The 17,404-nt window shown below is 40.8% G+C and overlaps 1 protein-coding gene across 1 annotated transcript; it reads left to right on the top strand.

Annotated features, from left to right (window-relative positions):
• Positions 1-11,882: 11,882 nt before the first annotated feature.
• Positions 11,883-14,277, top strand: LOC138151824 (protein phosphatase 1 regulatory subunit 3C-like). Its single transcript, XM_069075390.1, has one exon. The coding sequence runs from the start codon at positions 11,883-11,885 to the stop codon at positions 12,576-12,578; it is 696 nt and encodes a 231-aa protein (XP_068931491.1). The 3' UTR covers positions 12,579-14,277.
• The last annotated feature ends 3,127 nt before the right edge of the window (positions 14,278-17,404 follow it).

Here is a 17,404-nt window from a genome sequence, read left to right as displayed (position 1 = left end):
TCTTATAGTGTAGAAGCTGCTATATCTTATGTGGTTCTGATTGTAGCTCCAAGGTATTTAGATTATTTTTTTCTTGTTGCTTATAGTATTTTCTCCTTAACCTGGGAGCTTTGAAACTTGGCTATGGTATTCCTATAAGTTTTCATCCTGGGATGTCTTTCAGGTGGTAATTGTTGAATTTTTTCTATTTCTATTTTATCCTCTTATTCTAAAATTTCACAGCAATTTTCCTTGATAATTTCTTGTGATATATCAAAACTCTTGTTGTAATTTTCAAGTAGTCCAATTCTATTTCAATATCAATATTTACTCTCCTCCATCTATTCTCCAGATCAGCTGTTTTTCTTATACAATATTTCATTCTCTTCTATTTTTTTCATTCTTTTGATTTTATTTTATTATTTCTTGGTGTATTATAATGTCATTAGCTTCCCTTTGTCCAATTCTAGTTTTGAAAGAGTTATTTTCTTCCTTAAGTGTTTGGATTTCTTTTTCCAATTGGTTGACTTTCTTTTTACAATTTTCTAAATTTTCTTGGATTGTTCTTATTTTCTTTCCCTAATTTCCTTCAGTCTCTCTTATTTGATTTTTTTAAAGTCCTTTTTGAGTCCTTTTCAGTTCTACCCAGTGAATGTAGTAGCAGAGTGCTTACTCCTTCTCAACCATCACAGCCCAGAATCATATCTGGTCAGCACAACTGCCTGAGATGACTGACAGCTGCTACCATGACAGCAGAGGATCCTTCAGTCCTCCCCCACTCAGCTGTCTGTTAGGTGAGAGGTCTTGAGACTGAGGCTGCCTCTGTCCCAGCTGCCCCCAAGACCTGTTGTTTGCCGATTCAGTGGAAGTCTCCTTGCTCGTCACTGGGACAGAATCTCTGCTGCTGGAAATAAGGTCTTTCCGGAAGCCCATGCTCAAGGTTTCTCAGGAGGACAACTCTCTACCCTGACTTTTATTTATTTCTGCCACTCTACATTCACTTTAAGGTGATATTCTGTTGTTTTTGTGGGGGAAATCTGAAGAGCCTAGAATTATCTGACCCATTCTGTCATCTTCCTAAACACCTCTTTTTTTTTTTTAAAGCAATCAGGGTTAAGTAACTTGCTCAAGGTTACACAACCAGTTATTTCTGGGTGTGGTACTAAGTATCTGAGCCCAGATTTGATTCCCAGGTCATCCCGACACTGGAGCCGGTGCTCTCACTTGCTGAGCCACCTGGCCACCCCTCTAAATACCTCTTTTTAAAACCTAAGTCTCACTGGTTAATTGATAATCATTTGGGAAAGTACGCCAGGCTAGTGCTCATGAAGTATAGCAGTAGAAAGATCTCCTTCCCCCAACCCTAGAAAGTCCCCATCTCCCTCAGGGGAGAAGTAGCAACTGTGATCTGGGGGCTGAGCCCACCAGTAAGAGTGGGAATTGGGAGAATGAACACCAGAGCATGTGCTATGTAAACATATACAAAGTAAATGCAAGACCATTTTGGGTGGTAGGGATTAGCATCTTGGGGGATCAGGCAAGTCCTCCTGTAGGAAGTGGTATTTCAACTAAAGGAATCAAGAGATTTTAAAAGGCAAAGATGAGGATGGATGGCAGACCAGGCAAAGGCATGGAAGTGAGATGAAATGTGTATAAGGCCTAGTCTGGCTGGACTGAAGAGTATGTGGGAGAATATGCAACAAACCTGAGAAGGTAGCTTGGAGCCAAGTTGTGAATGGTTTTAAATGCCAAACAGAAGAAGTAGAATTTGATCCTAGAGGCCATAGAAAACTAGTGGAGCTATACAGGGAGGGGGATGACATTGTTGGACTATCACTTTGGCGATTAATGCCAAAAAAGTGGTTTTTAAAAAATGGTGTCTTTGGGGCAGGTAGATGGCCAGTGAATAGAGCACTGGTCCTGGAGTCAGGAGGACCTGAGTTTAAATCCAGTCTCAGACACTTAACATTTACTAGCTGTGTGACCTTGGGCAAGTCACTTAACCCCAATTTCCCTGCCTTCCCTCCTCCAAAAAGACCAAAAGATAAATTTTTTTTTTAATTAAAAAACTAAAAATAGGGGTGGCTAGGTGGTGCAGTGAGTAAAGTGCCAGCCTCGGAGTCAGAAGGACCCGAGTTCGGTTCCGGCCTCAGACACTTAACACCCACACACACACACAAAAAAAAACTAGCCATGTAACCTTGGGCAAGTTACTTTACCCCAATTGTCCTCCAAAAAAAAAAAAAAGGTAAAAAAAAATTAAAAAACTAAAAATGGTGTCTTTGCTCAATGGAGGAGACAACACACAAGCAACTACATATGTAAAAACAAGGTATATATAGAATAAATTAGAGCTAATCAACAGAGAGAAGGCACTAGCATTGAGAGATCAGGAAAGGCATCCTGTAGAAGGTAGGGTATTAGCTGGAATGAGAACCATACAACTCGAGGAGATCTTAGAGATACAACCTTTTCATGAACCATTAAAGATTCATATACTAAGGCCAAATGATGCACTAAGGTTACACAGAGAGTTAGTGGCAGAGTTCTGGCCTGGACCCATTTCTATTTCTACCATACCACAGTAATTCTCAATAATCAATTGTTTTAGTGTATGTCCTATATAGTATGTATTGCAAGTTGTATTGCATCCTATGGTATCCGATGCCCTTCAATGCATTGTTCTTAGTTGTGGACTCAATCACAGTGATGAAAAATAAGACATCTGTTACTAAGGCTTCATGGCCTTAGAATCAGACTTCCTGACCTTGCCATCAAACTTGGTAACCTTGGGGTCACTGGGCTTGGTAGCCTTGGAGTCAGTGGTTCTGGCAACCTTAGAGTCAGGCTTTGTGATCCTGGGGCCTGGGTGTTAGGTACCGACTTTAGGGTCTGGTCACTTAGTGGCCATCTTGTGGCCAGCATGCCAGGCACTGGCCTTGGAGATCTTGGGCCTGAGGAGAATGGCTTGGGAGACCTTGGTGCTCAGGGTCTTGATGGCTTTGGTGTTGTTGGCCTGTACCTTCTTTGACCCCTTCTTGTGTTTCTTGGCAAAGCACTTGTTTCTCAGAAATTTGGGGTCAACCCCTTTCAAAGACTCATAGAACTAGGATTCTTGGTGCCATTTCTGTGCCATCTTCATGGTTGATTTGTGGGTGGTATTATTCCTAGACTTACCCACCTTGACACTCCACCAATCCAACATCTGTTACTTTATATGAGGCTACAGTACATGTAGCCATTACTCATTCATTTTGGCAAATCATGGATTAGCAAAGTTTCTGCAGTTTGGAACAGGACAGATCTGCCCATCCTTTAAAAATGAAATATGCACAGTCTCTTGACCTTAGGAAATATAGACAGTTCATTTTAAAATGAAATAGTGAAAAGATACTAGGGGGAAAAAAACACATCAATTTGCAGTTACTTCTAAGAGCTTAAGGTAATGGGTAGTAATCAACATGTCTTTGACTTAAGCAAATATGCCACACCAATTTAACCTCTGTGATGACATGTTAGGAAATATCTATTTCTTCCCTTCTAAGTGGCCTATTTTAATTTCACTAAGGCTTTTTACCTCTGTGATGACATGTTAGGAAACATCTATTTCTTTCCTTCTAAGTGGCCTATTTTAATTTCACTAAGGCCTTTTATTCTGTTCCATATTTACATTGACAACCATGTAGTCTTATCACTACTAATAATGGCTATGTGTTCAGTCATGTCCAACTCTGTGGTTCTGTGGGCTGTAGCATGCCAATACTATCCATGAAGCTTTCTTGGCAAAGATACTGGAGTGGTTTGTCATTTACTTCTCCAGTGGATTAGAATTACACAGCTAGTCAGTGTCAGGCTATATTTGAACTCAGTTCTTTCTAAGTCCAGGTCCGGTGCTCTATCTAGCTAACTGCCTCCAATGTTGGCTATACAAAAATACAAAAAAAGAAAGAATCTGTGAATGATTGTTGACCACCACCATTGAGTTTAATGGGAATTGCTAGTATAAAGTAGAGCTATTAGGAAAAAAACAGATGATAGCATAGGATACTAAAATAATATAACATCCAGGAATTAAAAATCATTTTTGTCCTGTACACAAGTATTTACTAGAATATTCTGTCAAGTTTGGGTCACCATATTTTAAAAAGTAGAAACTGAAGATGGGTCAGAGAATAGTCACAAAGATCATATAGGGTAGGCAATTACATGGGTCTTGTATGAATAAGTAAAAGGATGGAAAGTAGATCCTTTTCTATAATTATAGTAGTTTAGCCTAGGATCATGGATTAGTAGTTGAAAAGGACCTCAAAGATCATTGGCCCAACTACCAGAGATCTATGGGAATTCGAGGATGGGGAGGGATCCTTGGAGTGGGGGTAGTTGTAAAGCCAAGCAAAGGCAACTTTCCAAGGTTCAAAATACCAGCATAGGTGTTCTCCATTTTATTCAGTGACAAATTAAGAACAGAGAGAATCAACATAGCATAATTCAAAATACAGCATTTACCAAGTGTGATTCAATAATCTCCAAGTACTACCCCACCCCTGGACATTACATTCATTTAATCAATCACAAAGTCCCTCTTCTAAATACTACTCCACCCCTAGACTGTACATTCATTTAGTCCATCACAAAGCCCCTGTTCTCAAATGGAGATTAGTTTCCAATCATAAGTAAAGTACATTCATTTGTTTAATCACAGAGCACAAAAAAAGTCAAAAGTTCCCCACCCTTGGATTACAATTGAATCTACCCCAGAGTTACAACAAGCTTAAGCACAGCATTTAATACCCAAAGAGAGGTCTTTTCATCTTGACCCGAGGCAAGGTCTCGGCAATCTTTGTTCCTGAGGAGACAAAGCTTAGCAAGGCCACAAGATGCATTGCCAGTGTCTTCATTAATTCATTCTCTGTCTGCAGAACAGTCCTAGGACCCCTGAAAACATTAGCAAAACCCCCTCCAGGATTTCTGTAAACATACAACAAGAAAATCCTTCTTTAGGGCTTCTGAACCAACAGCAAGGTTCCAAGAATTCTGCAACAACAGCATTGTCCTTCACCAGTGGACAGAATTCACTCTCTGTCTGCAGAACAGTCTCAGTAGCTCTGAACCAACAGCAAGGTTCCCAGACCTCTGCAACAACAGGACTGTCTTTCACCAGTGGACAAATCTGGCAAAACAACATCAAAACAGACAGACAAAGTACCAGCATAACAGCCATGTCTCCTCAGTCCGTGGCAGCTCTCAAAAGTCCTGGGCAATTCAAAGTGGCCCTCAGCAATCCTCTCAGTCTCTCTCTGCCTCCAAGGTGCTGCTTCCAAAAAGTTGTTCCGCCTCTCTCTTTTCTTGTGTCTCTCTAAATTTATGTCACCAGCTCCTCCCAGTTCAGCCCTCTTTTTTCACATCAAGTCCATCCCACAAGTGGGATTCACAAGCTCTGGGTTTTAACACAATCAAACCAAAAACCAAGCCAATACAGGGGAATCTTTAAATTCCATTACTATTACAGTAGTCAAGTTATAGAAGGGCAAGGGCAAGGTAGTGGGTAGAAGTAAAGTAGAGAAAGCAGGAGGGATAGGAAACGAGATATAATCATACATAAAAAAACAAAGATCAGGAGTAGAATAGGTTTGGGAAAGTATAGGTCTATATATGTATGTATGTATATGTGAATCTATATACCTACAGCTATAGAGAAACATATCTAAACTTTATTGTAGCCTTCTGGGGGAAGGTTGGGGGGAGGCAAAAAAAAGAAAGTAAGAAAGTTCATAGCAGAGAACAAAAGAAAACTCACAAGGAAGCAAAGATAGACAATTCTCAACACAATAAATATTATTTGTCATATAGACTTTATTGAAATAAAAATCTATTCTTACATATTTTGAATCCTCTCTTATTTTCTGCTCTGCGCATGACATGCTTTTTCTTCTTTCCAACTTTGTATTTAATTTCCAATATTTAAGTTTATGATATGTTTTTGTTTCTTTTCCCTATTTTGTATTTGTGTTCTGGCACTTGAGTCTAAAATAAAATGAAAAAAAAAAGAAAAATGGAAATTAGAAAATTTTTTTTAGGTTAACATAGAAACTATAAGGAAGAGATTTGAAGACAGCAAGGCTGGGGAAGGAGGGGGAGGGAATAAATATATATGTATATATGTACATATATGTGTGCGTATATGTATATGTGTGTATCTATATCACTAGGCATGTTGCTAAGAGCTTTACAAATATAATCTCCTTTGATCCTCACAACAAATTGGGAAGTAGGTGCTGTTATCCCCATTTTACAGTTCTGGAAACTGAAGCAAACACATGTAACTCCTGTCCCAAAAGTCCATGGGTGTGGGACTCTCTCCTTATTAGGTGAGATGAATGCCCTGCCTTTTATAAGGTGAGAGGTGGAGTTGGTGAGAGGCAAGAGAAGTGGGAATCCCCCTTTGAGCCTATTCAAGTCATTCTTCTTTGAGTCTAGCATCTAGTCAGCTTCAAGACAGAAGATGGAAGAACCCAACCCTTTGTTTGTTGAAGGAAAAAGACTCTGGGAAGACATGGGAGGAGTGAGAACTCTTCATTATGTCCTTATGCCTAGCTTGCTACTTTAGACTTCAAAAAGTTTCCCTTTGGGTGAGATCCAGGATCCTCTTCTTGGTTAAGCTGAGTTACCTCACTTCTAGTGGGAGAGCTCCTTCCTTCACTCTGTATTGTCTGGTAGATATTTCCCTATGTGATTATGGCTGTGCTTTGGTCTTTGTTCTTGAAGAGGACCATGACCTCCCGGAGATGATGCCATGATTTACAAGTGAATTGGATTTAAGTGAGGCAGGGCTGTGCAAAGTCACCAGCCTCACTTTCTTCTCTGGAGCCATCTGGGTCCAGTGCTGGGATATAGATCAGGACAGCTGGAGATGGCCCAGGATGCAGTGGGAGACTTTAGCCTTTTTAAGTTAAAGTCTTTCCGAGTTCTCATTTTGACTGATGCAGTGCCCATTTGAGGAATTAGGGCTATTTAAGAATGGAACCCAGGTATGGTCCCTTTAATTCCTCCCCCCCCAAAAAAAATCAAACTGGGAAGGGAAGACCCTTAGCATCTTCTATGTATACCTTTTCTGAATGGTCTAGAATCTGTGAGCTCGATTCCATAATCCACCTTGGGCACATCCTACATCTCACTCATGAAATGAGAACACCCCTGTTCTCTTGCTGAATTCCAGATTCAATTTATCCTTATAACTCAAGGTCATTTCCTGGGTCTCATTTTGTTAGTCTGAGACAATGCCCATCCTATCACTAAAGGCTAGGCAAGAATTGAGACAGAAAATGGCCTTAGGATTCACTACCACAAAAATATCTGTATGGGAGAGAAAACTCTGTCAAGTTTTATAATTGGTAGAAATCAGTTGCTATTTAAACTCATTTTAAGTCATCACAATCTCAACCATGAGCCTTATAAGGCTTGAATTGGGGGTTAATGGCCATTCTGGGCTTAAAAGTATAGTTAGGGGGTGGCTAGGTGGCACTGTGAATAGAACACCAGCCCTGGAGTCAGGGGAACCTGAGTTCAAATTTGGCCTCAGACACAACACAAAAACTAGCCGTGTGACCTTGGGCAAGTCACTTAACCCCAATTGTCCTACAAAATGGAAAAAAAACAAACAAACAAAAAAAAACAAAGTATAGTTAATCTCATAGCTCCATTTGAAACACAACGGGCTAGTCCAGAGAAAATATACTGAGTAAGTTCAAGACAAAGAAAATTGTTCCAGCTTTTAGAAAAAACCTAACCTCCCAAAGTTATAATTTGCAAAAAATAAGTGATCAAATATTATATTCCAATGGACAGAGCACCCATTTGTAGCAACAGAATAATATAATCTCTATGTATAGAGAAGGGCCCACATATGGTGAAAAACCTGTCACTATGTTGTTTGATGGGAAGCAGAATAAACATTTCTAGCCTCTTCTCCCACCCTTCCTCAAGAGAGGCTTTCATTCCTGTCAAGGACCATTTCTAGTGTCCTGATCTATTTCTTGCCACTGGACCCACATGACTCTGGAGGAGAAAGGCAGGCTGGTAACTTTGCACTGCCCTCCCTCGATTAAATCCAATTCACTTGTATGTCATGGCAGCACCTCCCTGATATCATAGAACTCTTTGAGAATGAAGGACAAACAAGGACCTCTTCCAGTAGAAAGAGGAGCTCCCACTAGAGACCCAACTGGAACGTCTCTCTTTTCTTTTATTTCTTTTCTTTGCTCTTCTCTTTTCTTTTTTTCTGTCTGTTTACATAGGGTACCCTTACCTGGTAGTGCTCTGCCCAAAAGAATGTAAATTTTGATTTTGGAATCTTTTTTAAAAATTTACTTTTAGTGTGCAAGATTCAGTTCCACAATCCCTTGAGTTTCAAATTTTCTCCCCCTCCATCTGCTCCCCCTCTTCCCCCACTTCCCCCCTTCATCCCCCCTGGTGGCATGCAATCAAATATAGGATCTGCAAATACCTTCACATTAAACATTAGTCAGGTTGTAAAGAAAGATTATAACCGATGGAATGAACAATGAGAAAGAGGAAACAAAACAAAACAAGAAAAGAGAGAGAGCAGGTAGTTTGCTTCAATCTGCATTCAAACTCTGTAGTTCTATTTCTGGATGTGGATATCGCTGTCCATCATGAGTCTTTTTGGAGTTGTCTTATAACCTTGCATTGCTGAGAGGAGCCTAGTCTATCAAAGTTGGTGGTCACATATATGTTGTGTCTGTAATTATGTACAAATTTCTCCTGGTTCTGCTCTTCTCACCCAACATCAGTTTGTATAAGTCTCTTCAGGTTATTATGAAGTCTGTCTGCTCCTCATTTCTTATAGCACAATAGTATCCCATTCCATTGCATTCATATACCACAACTTGTTTAGCCATTCCCCAATTGATGGGCATCCCCTTGATTTCCAATTCTTTGCCATCACAAAAAGAGCTGCTATAAATATTTTGTACATATGATCTCTTTGGAATACAACCCTAGAAGAGGTATTGCTGAGTCAAAGGATATGCACTTATTTATAGCCCTTTGGGCATAGTTCCAGATTGCTCTCCAGAATGGTTTAATCAGTTCACAACTCCACCAACAATGCATTAGTGTTCTGATTTTTCCATATCCTCTCCAGCATTTATCATCTTTTTTTTTTCTTAAGGACTAGGCCTTAAACCCAAATCACTCTGGCTCTCATTGATTGGCTAACAATAGGTCCCAGGCCAAGCCCCACTTGGTCATTGTTTGGGCCCGGATTGGCTCAGAGTGAATGTAAATAGTAATTGTTTCTGTTTTGGCTAGAAATCTGAGGGTCTTCACTTCCCAGATTTATTTATTTTTTTTTCTTTTTTTTGACTAGGTAAAGAGGTCATCCTCTGCCTCATTTCTTACCTAGCTTTAATCACTGAATGGGCGTTGCCTTAGTCAAACTGAGAACTTTTAAATATCTTAGCTTAAACAGGCCAAGCTCTCTCACTGTATCCAGGGCTGTATCCAAAGCTATATCCAGTCATACTGATCTATATCTTGCCACTGACTCCAGATGACTGGAGGGGAAAGTGAGGTTGGTGACTTTGCACAGCCCTTCCTCACTTGAATCCAATTTACTTGCATGTCATGGCATCACCTCCCTGATGTCATGGTCCTTTTTGAGAATGAAGGAAAAACAACATTCCTGTCCAGAGAGGAAACAGTATGTTGGGGCTAAAGGCCACCACTCTGCTTTTCTCAGAAAGAGTGCCAGGCTAGAAATATCTTTCTCCTCCCTTAAATATTATTAGTCTAAGGGATATGATCAGGTTTGAGCTAACTTTTGATCTCTTTGTCTTTAAGCTCTGACAATGAACACAAATAGAAAATAAAGAAATCCATTTATACAAATTGTAGCAGAGCAGAAATCAGAGAAGGCATACATAGGAGCATATATACTAGACAATACAGAGGGAAGGAAGGAGTTCCATTGGGAGTGATAATGACTCAGCTCAACCAAGAGAGAGGGCCCTGGATCTCACTCAAGGGGAAATCTGTCCAAGTCTAAAGTAGCAATAGGGGCATGATGGAGACTGCCTTCCCAAGAGTCTTTTCCTTCAGCAACCTGAAATGGGGTTGGACTCTTCCATCTTTTATCTCAAAGTCAAGTGAATGCTAAGCTTGAGAAGACTCATTTAAAGAGTCCTAAAGGGGATCTCCCACTTGGAGAATCACCAAGGGGGACACTGACTGAGAACCAAAGCTCTTGCCTCTCACCAATTCCTCTGCCCCACCGTTACAGAAGACAGGGCATTCATCTCCATTAATAAGGAAAGAGTCCCATGCCAATGACCTTTGGGACAAGGGTTACCCACAAGTCACATGACTTGTTCAGGATCACACAGCTAATGTGTCTGAGACTACATGTGAACTAAGGTCTTCCTGACTCCAAGCCCAGCTCAGTATCCACAGAAGCATCTAAAAGAACTTATGTTGGGTAATATAGGTTACCGGAAAGATTTATTCTTTCGATTGGAAAGAAATTGGTATCTAAAATTAACTAATTTCCCTCCTCTGTAATTTCATGATCACCAAGTAACCTTTTGCTTGGTCAGTTATCTGACTTTTCCAGATAAGTTCTTTGATGCTAAAAAGCAGATTATCTGGCTAGAGAACTTGAATATTCAGAAAATGAAAAAATGCTAGCCACTCTCTTGCCTTTTTTTTTTTTATAAATTAATAAATTGGCATGCCTGTTTACAAATTAGTTTCTTGTGGGTTTGGTTATTGTGAATCAATAATAGGTCCTGACCTCTACTGGGTAAAATGATAAAATCAAGGTCTTAACCCTCCCTAAAGCATCCCATTGTGCCAGAAAAATCACCATAATATGAGTCAGAAGACTCACTCAGATTCTAATTCATTTGGGACACTGACTCTCTGTGACCTTGGACAAGTTGCTTTGCCTGAATGGACCTCAATTTTCTCCTCAATAAAATAATGTTTGAAATAGAGTTTGATTGAAAGTCCCTTTTCAGTTCTAACAGGCAGTGAACCCTAAACCTTATGGACCCACATCAAACTTTGGAGGTCTTATTAAACTTACACAGCACAGTACTAAGTGGTACTGACTTGTAGAAATAAACCAAAAGCAGAACTAGTTAAATAAAGCACCTTGCATTTTTGTGGCACTTTTAAAAGTAACCATCTTCACAGTCTTTACTTTGGCTTTCTGTCTCTTGCCCAGTAGACAGACTTCGGTAGAAGAAGCGGGAAAAGAAAATCCCAAGGGCAAGCAACCGGGCAAATAAACCTGGATAGGAGACTTCGGGTCAAGGTTAGAGTCACTCTGAAGCTATCTGAATTAGCAAAGTCATAAAGTGACACTTGGTTCACTTTTCTTCTTTAACTGATTGGCTAATTACCACAGTGGAGATTTTTGATTGGCTGAATCTAAAAGAGTCTGTACTGACTGGGACTACTAAACACCCTGGGGAAGAGCCAGTCTCGGAGGATTTACGCCTAGGTTTTTGTAGAACTCTCCTGTCTCTTAAGAGTCCACCGAACTTGCCGATTCTACCTGAGTCTGCGGCTGCGCCAAGTGAGTCCTTGCTACCTCGCTTTTCCCCTAAAGCTTGTGTATTAGTTCCAAGTTTCTTTCTCTCCCGGTGAGACTCTAGTCCTAATCCACTCTCTCACCTCCTGTCTCAGTCCTCTTCTAATCCTTTCTCTGAACTTCTTTCCTCAGCCCCCACCTCAAGGATGGGGAGACTTGGGTACTGTCGCCCAAAGGGACTGGGAGAGAGAGGCTGATTGTAAAGCTGAAGATATCTCCCTACGGTCACCTCCCAATTCCTCTAACTTCTTCCTCTTTCAATCTTTACTGGATTCTGCCCCTTCTAGGGATGCCGAGGATAGATCTCACCAGGTGCCTCTCCCTGAGTCAAAATTCGCTCCACGGGTTCCTGAGTTCCTCTAAAGAGGAGCTGCGGCCCCAGCTGCCCCTTCGTCCCTGCAGGGTTCGGCAGCCCGAGCGCCAGCGACTGAAGAAACGGGTGGTATTCGCTGATATGAAGGGGCTGGCTCTGATCACCGTGCACAATTTTTATTCTGATGTTATAAATCCTAAAGAAGAACTGCCGCCCCTGAGCAGAATGCTGCAGCTGATACCTCCCTGCCGCCCCACGGAGGTGTCCAGCTATGCCCTTGGTTTCTCTCAGCCTTTGGATGACTACGGTCGCTTCTGCAGGTGCCTAAAGGCCCAGAAGGTGTGCCTGGAGCAGTGTGCCGTCCAGGGGCGCTTTTTGCAAGGTACTGTTCAGGTGCACAACCTGGGATATGAGAAGATCGTGCAGATGCGCATCACTTTCAATGCTTGGACTTCTTACCTTGACATACCCTGTGTTTATGTGGCTCCTCTTTTCAGAGGTGAAATAGACGTCTTCACTTTCCAGGTGACATTGCCCAGCGGTCCACAAGGCCCAGCTGGTACCATTCAGTTCTGCTTCTCTTTTCAGTGTGCTCAACAGATTTACTGGGACAATAACCAGGGTTATAACTACCACCTGAAACCCTCAGATTTGCTACTTGTGCACCGTTAGTGAAAATGGTTCTGAATCTCCCCTTTAAGCCTCCACAGATGGGCTGCCTATTTGCCGACATCTGGAGGTTTTTCTTCTGACTAGCAGGGCTTATACCTTCTCTGGGGTATGAAGGCATGTTTTCTTTCCAGTGGTTTCAAACTTTTCTGCTTCTGGAGACCAAATAATACCTGAACCAAGTTACTAACTGGGCACAGAATTCAAGTGCTTTTCATCCTCCTCCCACAAAATTGGAATCACCTTCCTGGTTTTTGTGTGAGGTTATGAGTGTTGTTTTAAGATGTGAGGCTTCCTTGAAGACATCGGCAGTACTGTAACTTTTGTAGAATTTTAGGGTTGATTTTAAACTGGGGGGTGGGGGCTTACGAAGCTATGTGACTTAGTGGATAGAGCCCTGGGCCTGGAATCAGCAAGACCGAAATCTGAATGTGATCTCAGACACTTATTAGCTATGTGACCCTTGGTAAGTCACTTAGCCTCTCTTTGCCTTAATCCATGGAGAAGGAAATGGCAAACCACTACAGTTTCTTTGCTGAGAAGGAATGACTATTAAATAACCAATTATTAGAGATCCAGGGGTTTTTTCCTTATTTCATTCTCTACTAGGTTAAGCCAGCATCTGAAGGACTTTACTGATAATAAGATTGGATTAACTTCAGACTCCACTCCTGGGAAAACCCATTGTGTTCCACTCAGGGGTGGGTGGGGGGAGTAGACCCTTGGTCTAGATTGCCCAAGGCTGGATTGGCCTGGGAGTAAGAGGAACAAAATCAGTTACACCCAAGTCCACCTCACATTGTAATACCCATTCTCTTATTAATTGTTAACCAATCAGAGTTGGATTGCCATGCGTTGGGAGCACCCCCTTTCTTCCAATGGCACATTAAGTGTCAAGAAACCTCCCAGATCTGTCTTTGGTTCCTGAGAGATGGCCAAATGAACAATTCTTTTATTAATTATCCACTAGCAATAATTACTAAAATCATTACCCAGAAACTCTTTTTTTGGACTTTGTATAAGTCACATTGCCAAGAAAAACCCCATGACAGCCTTGGTGGGTTATGTTCCACAGAATCTGGAAGAGTTGGACACAACTGAACAACAATAACAACATACTCTAGTAGAAAGTACCTATAGGAAAAGGGTGCTTTTCTGGTCTTCAGTAAGCATGCTGAGTCCCCTCTATTTCTTGTATTATTACATTTATGGTCATTTGAAGTATTTTTTCTTGCCCCTAAGCATTCTTCCTCTACCTACAGGATTTTTTTTTAAAATTCAGCTGTTTGGGAGCCACTAGGTGGCTCAGTGAAGAGAGCACCAGCCCTGGAGTCAGAAGGACCTGAGTTCAAATAAGACCTCAGACCCTTACCTTGACCTTGGGCAAGTCACTTAACCCTAATTGCCCTGCCTTCCCCCCTCCAAAAAGAAGAAAAAATTCAGCTGTTTGTGATAGGGTAATTTAAATCTGCCTCAACCTTCACATCTCAACTTTCTCTTGATTAAATGTTATTTAAAATGGAAAAATATATTTAATAATTTATTGTATTAAAAATAATTTATCTAGAGCTGTAATTCATGTAATATGCCAATGTACTTGGCACTACTGTGATTCTAGTAAAATGTCTTGGGTTTTTGAACTCTGGAAAAACTTTCCCAAGTTTAACTGATATGAAGAACTTTAATAAAAGTTATTTTCTTATACCTTGTCTGATTACTTGACTTGTCCTACAATTGCTTGTAGAAGTTAAATGCTTCATGAATGCAGTTATTTGGGAGTGAAAATTATGACAATGATGAGCAAGTTGCAATGGTTTTATTTCTCTGATTAAACTGCCCCCAGCAGGTTCACTTCCGGTGTGCAACAAGCAACATGCCCTGTCAGTATCCCTAGGAACGTTTCTCTCTCCCCTTCATTCCCTCATCTCTGCCTATGTCTTTCAATTTTGACTCTACTGAAAGAAACTGGGGCAAATTTTGTGTCCAGCTGCAAGTCTGAAGCAATATATTTCATTGTTAAGAGTAATGGAAATAAAAATGTAACTATAAGCTGGTAAAGTAAATTTGTATGGCTTTCTATAGTTCCTCAAAGTACTCAGACTTCAGTAGGAACTATCTCTTCTGGCTAAACTCCTACTTTCCATAAATTACTTATATTGAGAAACCACAGTGTTCACATAGTAAAAAGAAGACACAATCTTTGACCTCTAGGAGTTTTTTCTTATTGTTTTTATTTTTTTAATTAAATCTTTTTTTTTCCAGTTAACAAGTATTTAATTTTTTCTCTTTCTCACCGGGGGAAAACCTTTAAATATAGTCAAGCAAAACAAATACCTACATTGGTTATATCTAAAAATGTGCATCTTCAATCTATCACCTCCTTGCCAGAAGGTGCATTTTCCATGATCAGTAGGAGCTTAAATTCTGAGAGAAAACAAAGCCAACCAAAAGAACATATCCTGTTTTGCCTTAAAAAATATTTTGGGATGATAGATCATCTTTCAGAATTTAAAATAAATGCACATAAATCACCTGCATTTTGTGCGCTGCCTACAAAAGTCAGCAAAAAGAGTTAAGAAGAGGTGAGAAAAACCCAGCAGGGTTAATGGCAGATATATAGTGTGATACCCAGCAGGGAGAAAGGCTCAACAGAAAAGAATAAGGTAATGGCACTGCCAGAAAATGAATATCTCTGCAGTGTCAGAATTATAAATTGCCCCTCCATGAATGTTACCAACATATGTATAACAGTTTTATGCAACCCTCACACATACATTCCAGTAAGAGGTGTCTCCTGGATATATAATATTTTCCCCATATCTTTTGATGCACTCTTAAGGTTGGCTATTAGCTGAATATACCTGGTACTTCTATGGATATCTCAACTTCTGGAAAGTGTAGTTTTGTGAGCAAGGGAATGATGACTTATTAGGAATAATTATTTAGGAAGGAGTGATTCTTTAGGAAGATTAATCTGGGAGCAGAATGAGGGAAGAGATTTGAGGTAAAGAGGCCATAAACCAGGCTGTTACAGTAGTCTAGCAATAGTTCCAACATGTTAACAGTCTGAGCCACAGTGATGAACCATAACACTGGAAAAAAGGAAATTGTGAGAGGAAGTTGGGAGGGTTTAGTGATGATAGTGAGAGGAAAAGAGACGTAAAAAATGATTAAGATTTTGAGGCAAGTTTTTAATGTGGTCACAGAAATAGAGAAGTCAGAAAGATCAAACTGTTCATATATGATTGGGGGAAGATGATACTTTCAGTGTAAGAAATGTTGAGTTTGAGGTGAAAATACGTTATCCAAGTAGACGACCATTAAAAGTAGAAATCTATTTGACCATGTTACTTCTTTGTTCAAAAACCTACAAGTGTTTATCAGTACCTTTAAGATGGGTTCTTAGCACTTTTTGTGACATGGACCCCTTTTGGCAGTCTGAAGAAACCTATGTAACACCTTGAAATGTTTTTAAATGCACAAAATCCATAAGATTACATAGGAAACCAATTACATTGATATGTTTTATTTAAAGCTAATGAACAACAGCTTAAGAACCCTTGCTGTAAGATAAAATACAAACTCTTCAGTCCAGCAACTAAGGCCTTTCTAAATGTGGCTCCAACCTCCCTTTTCTGTTTCAACATTATTCCTCTTAATGAAGCATTTGCTGTAGTCCAGAGCCATAACTAGGGGGTGTGGCAATGAGCTTTGCCCAGCACTGAAAATTAAAGCATGGTAACTTTCAGAATCCCTTCATTTCAAAGTTGGAAGAGACTTCAATGGGCAGTCAAACCCAAATCTGAAAAATTTCCTCTACAACACACCCAACTGAGGGTCTTCCTCTCCCCAAAATGATTGTTTTGTGACTAGGTAAAAGAGGCTATTCTTTGTCTCAATCACTGAATGGGCATTGCCTTAGTCCAACTGAGACCTATTAAAGACCTTAGCTTAAAAAGGCCAATCTCTCCCACCGCACCCTGGACCATGCATGTCTAGTCATCCTCATCTCTAGCTTGCCACTGGACCCAGATCATTCTGGAGGAGAAAGTGAGGCTGGTGACTTTGCACAGCTCTCCCTCACTAGTCATGGCATCACCTTGATGTTGTGGTCCTTTTTGAGAATGAAGGACAAACACCAAACATGAGAATTTACTACCTCTCTTTTTTAAAATTTGTTACTCAGTGAGCATTTATTAAGTACCTACTATGTGCCAGGTACTTACTCATGTCCTGAGGAAACAAAAAAAGGCTCTGGCCTCAAGGAGCTTACAATCCAATGGGGGAGACAAACATGTACAAATGAGTTATATGCAGGATAAACAGGAAATAATTAATAAAGGGAAGGCACTAGAATTAAGAGGGATTGGGAAAGGCTTCCCTGCAGAAGGCAGGATTTTAGCTGGGACTTGAAGAAAGCCGAGGAAGGTAGCAGGCAGAGATGAGGGAGCTGAGATACTCAGTGTCTCACTGTAGGGACAGCCAGGACGCTGAACTGAAGAGTAATGAGGGCATGGGGTATCGGAAGACTGAAAAGGTAGGGAGGGGGCTAGCTTATGAAGGGCTTTGAATGCCAAAGGATTTTATATTTCATCCTGGAGGTGACAGGGAGCACCAGATGAGTTTCTTGAACAGGGCGTGACAGAGCCACACCTGTGCTTTAGGAAGATCACTTTGGGAGCTGAATGGAGGTCGGAGCTGAGCCGGGAGAGGCTTGCGGCAGCTAAATGGAGGAGGCTAATGCAATAAGCCGAGCCTGAGCAGGTGCGGGCCTCAATCAGCAGGCTGAGCGCGGCATGAAAGGACGCTAGGAGGCGCACTGAGACGCG

This window comes from Petaurus breviceps, unplaced genomic scaffold (genome assembly GCF_028583685.1).
Source record: "Petaurus breviceps papuanus isolate PSGF00001 unplaced genomic scaffold, PetGlider_PUasm1.0 90919, whole genome shotgun sequence".
In the NCBI taxonomy this organism is placed as follows: Eukaryota; Metazoa; Chordata; class Mammalia; order Diprotodontia; family Petauridae; genus Petaurus; species Petaurus breviceps.
The sequence above is the reverse complement of the archived record's forward strand: the minus strand, read 5'-3'. Positions and strand labels throughout refer to the sequence as shown.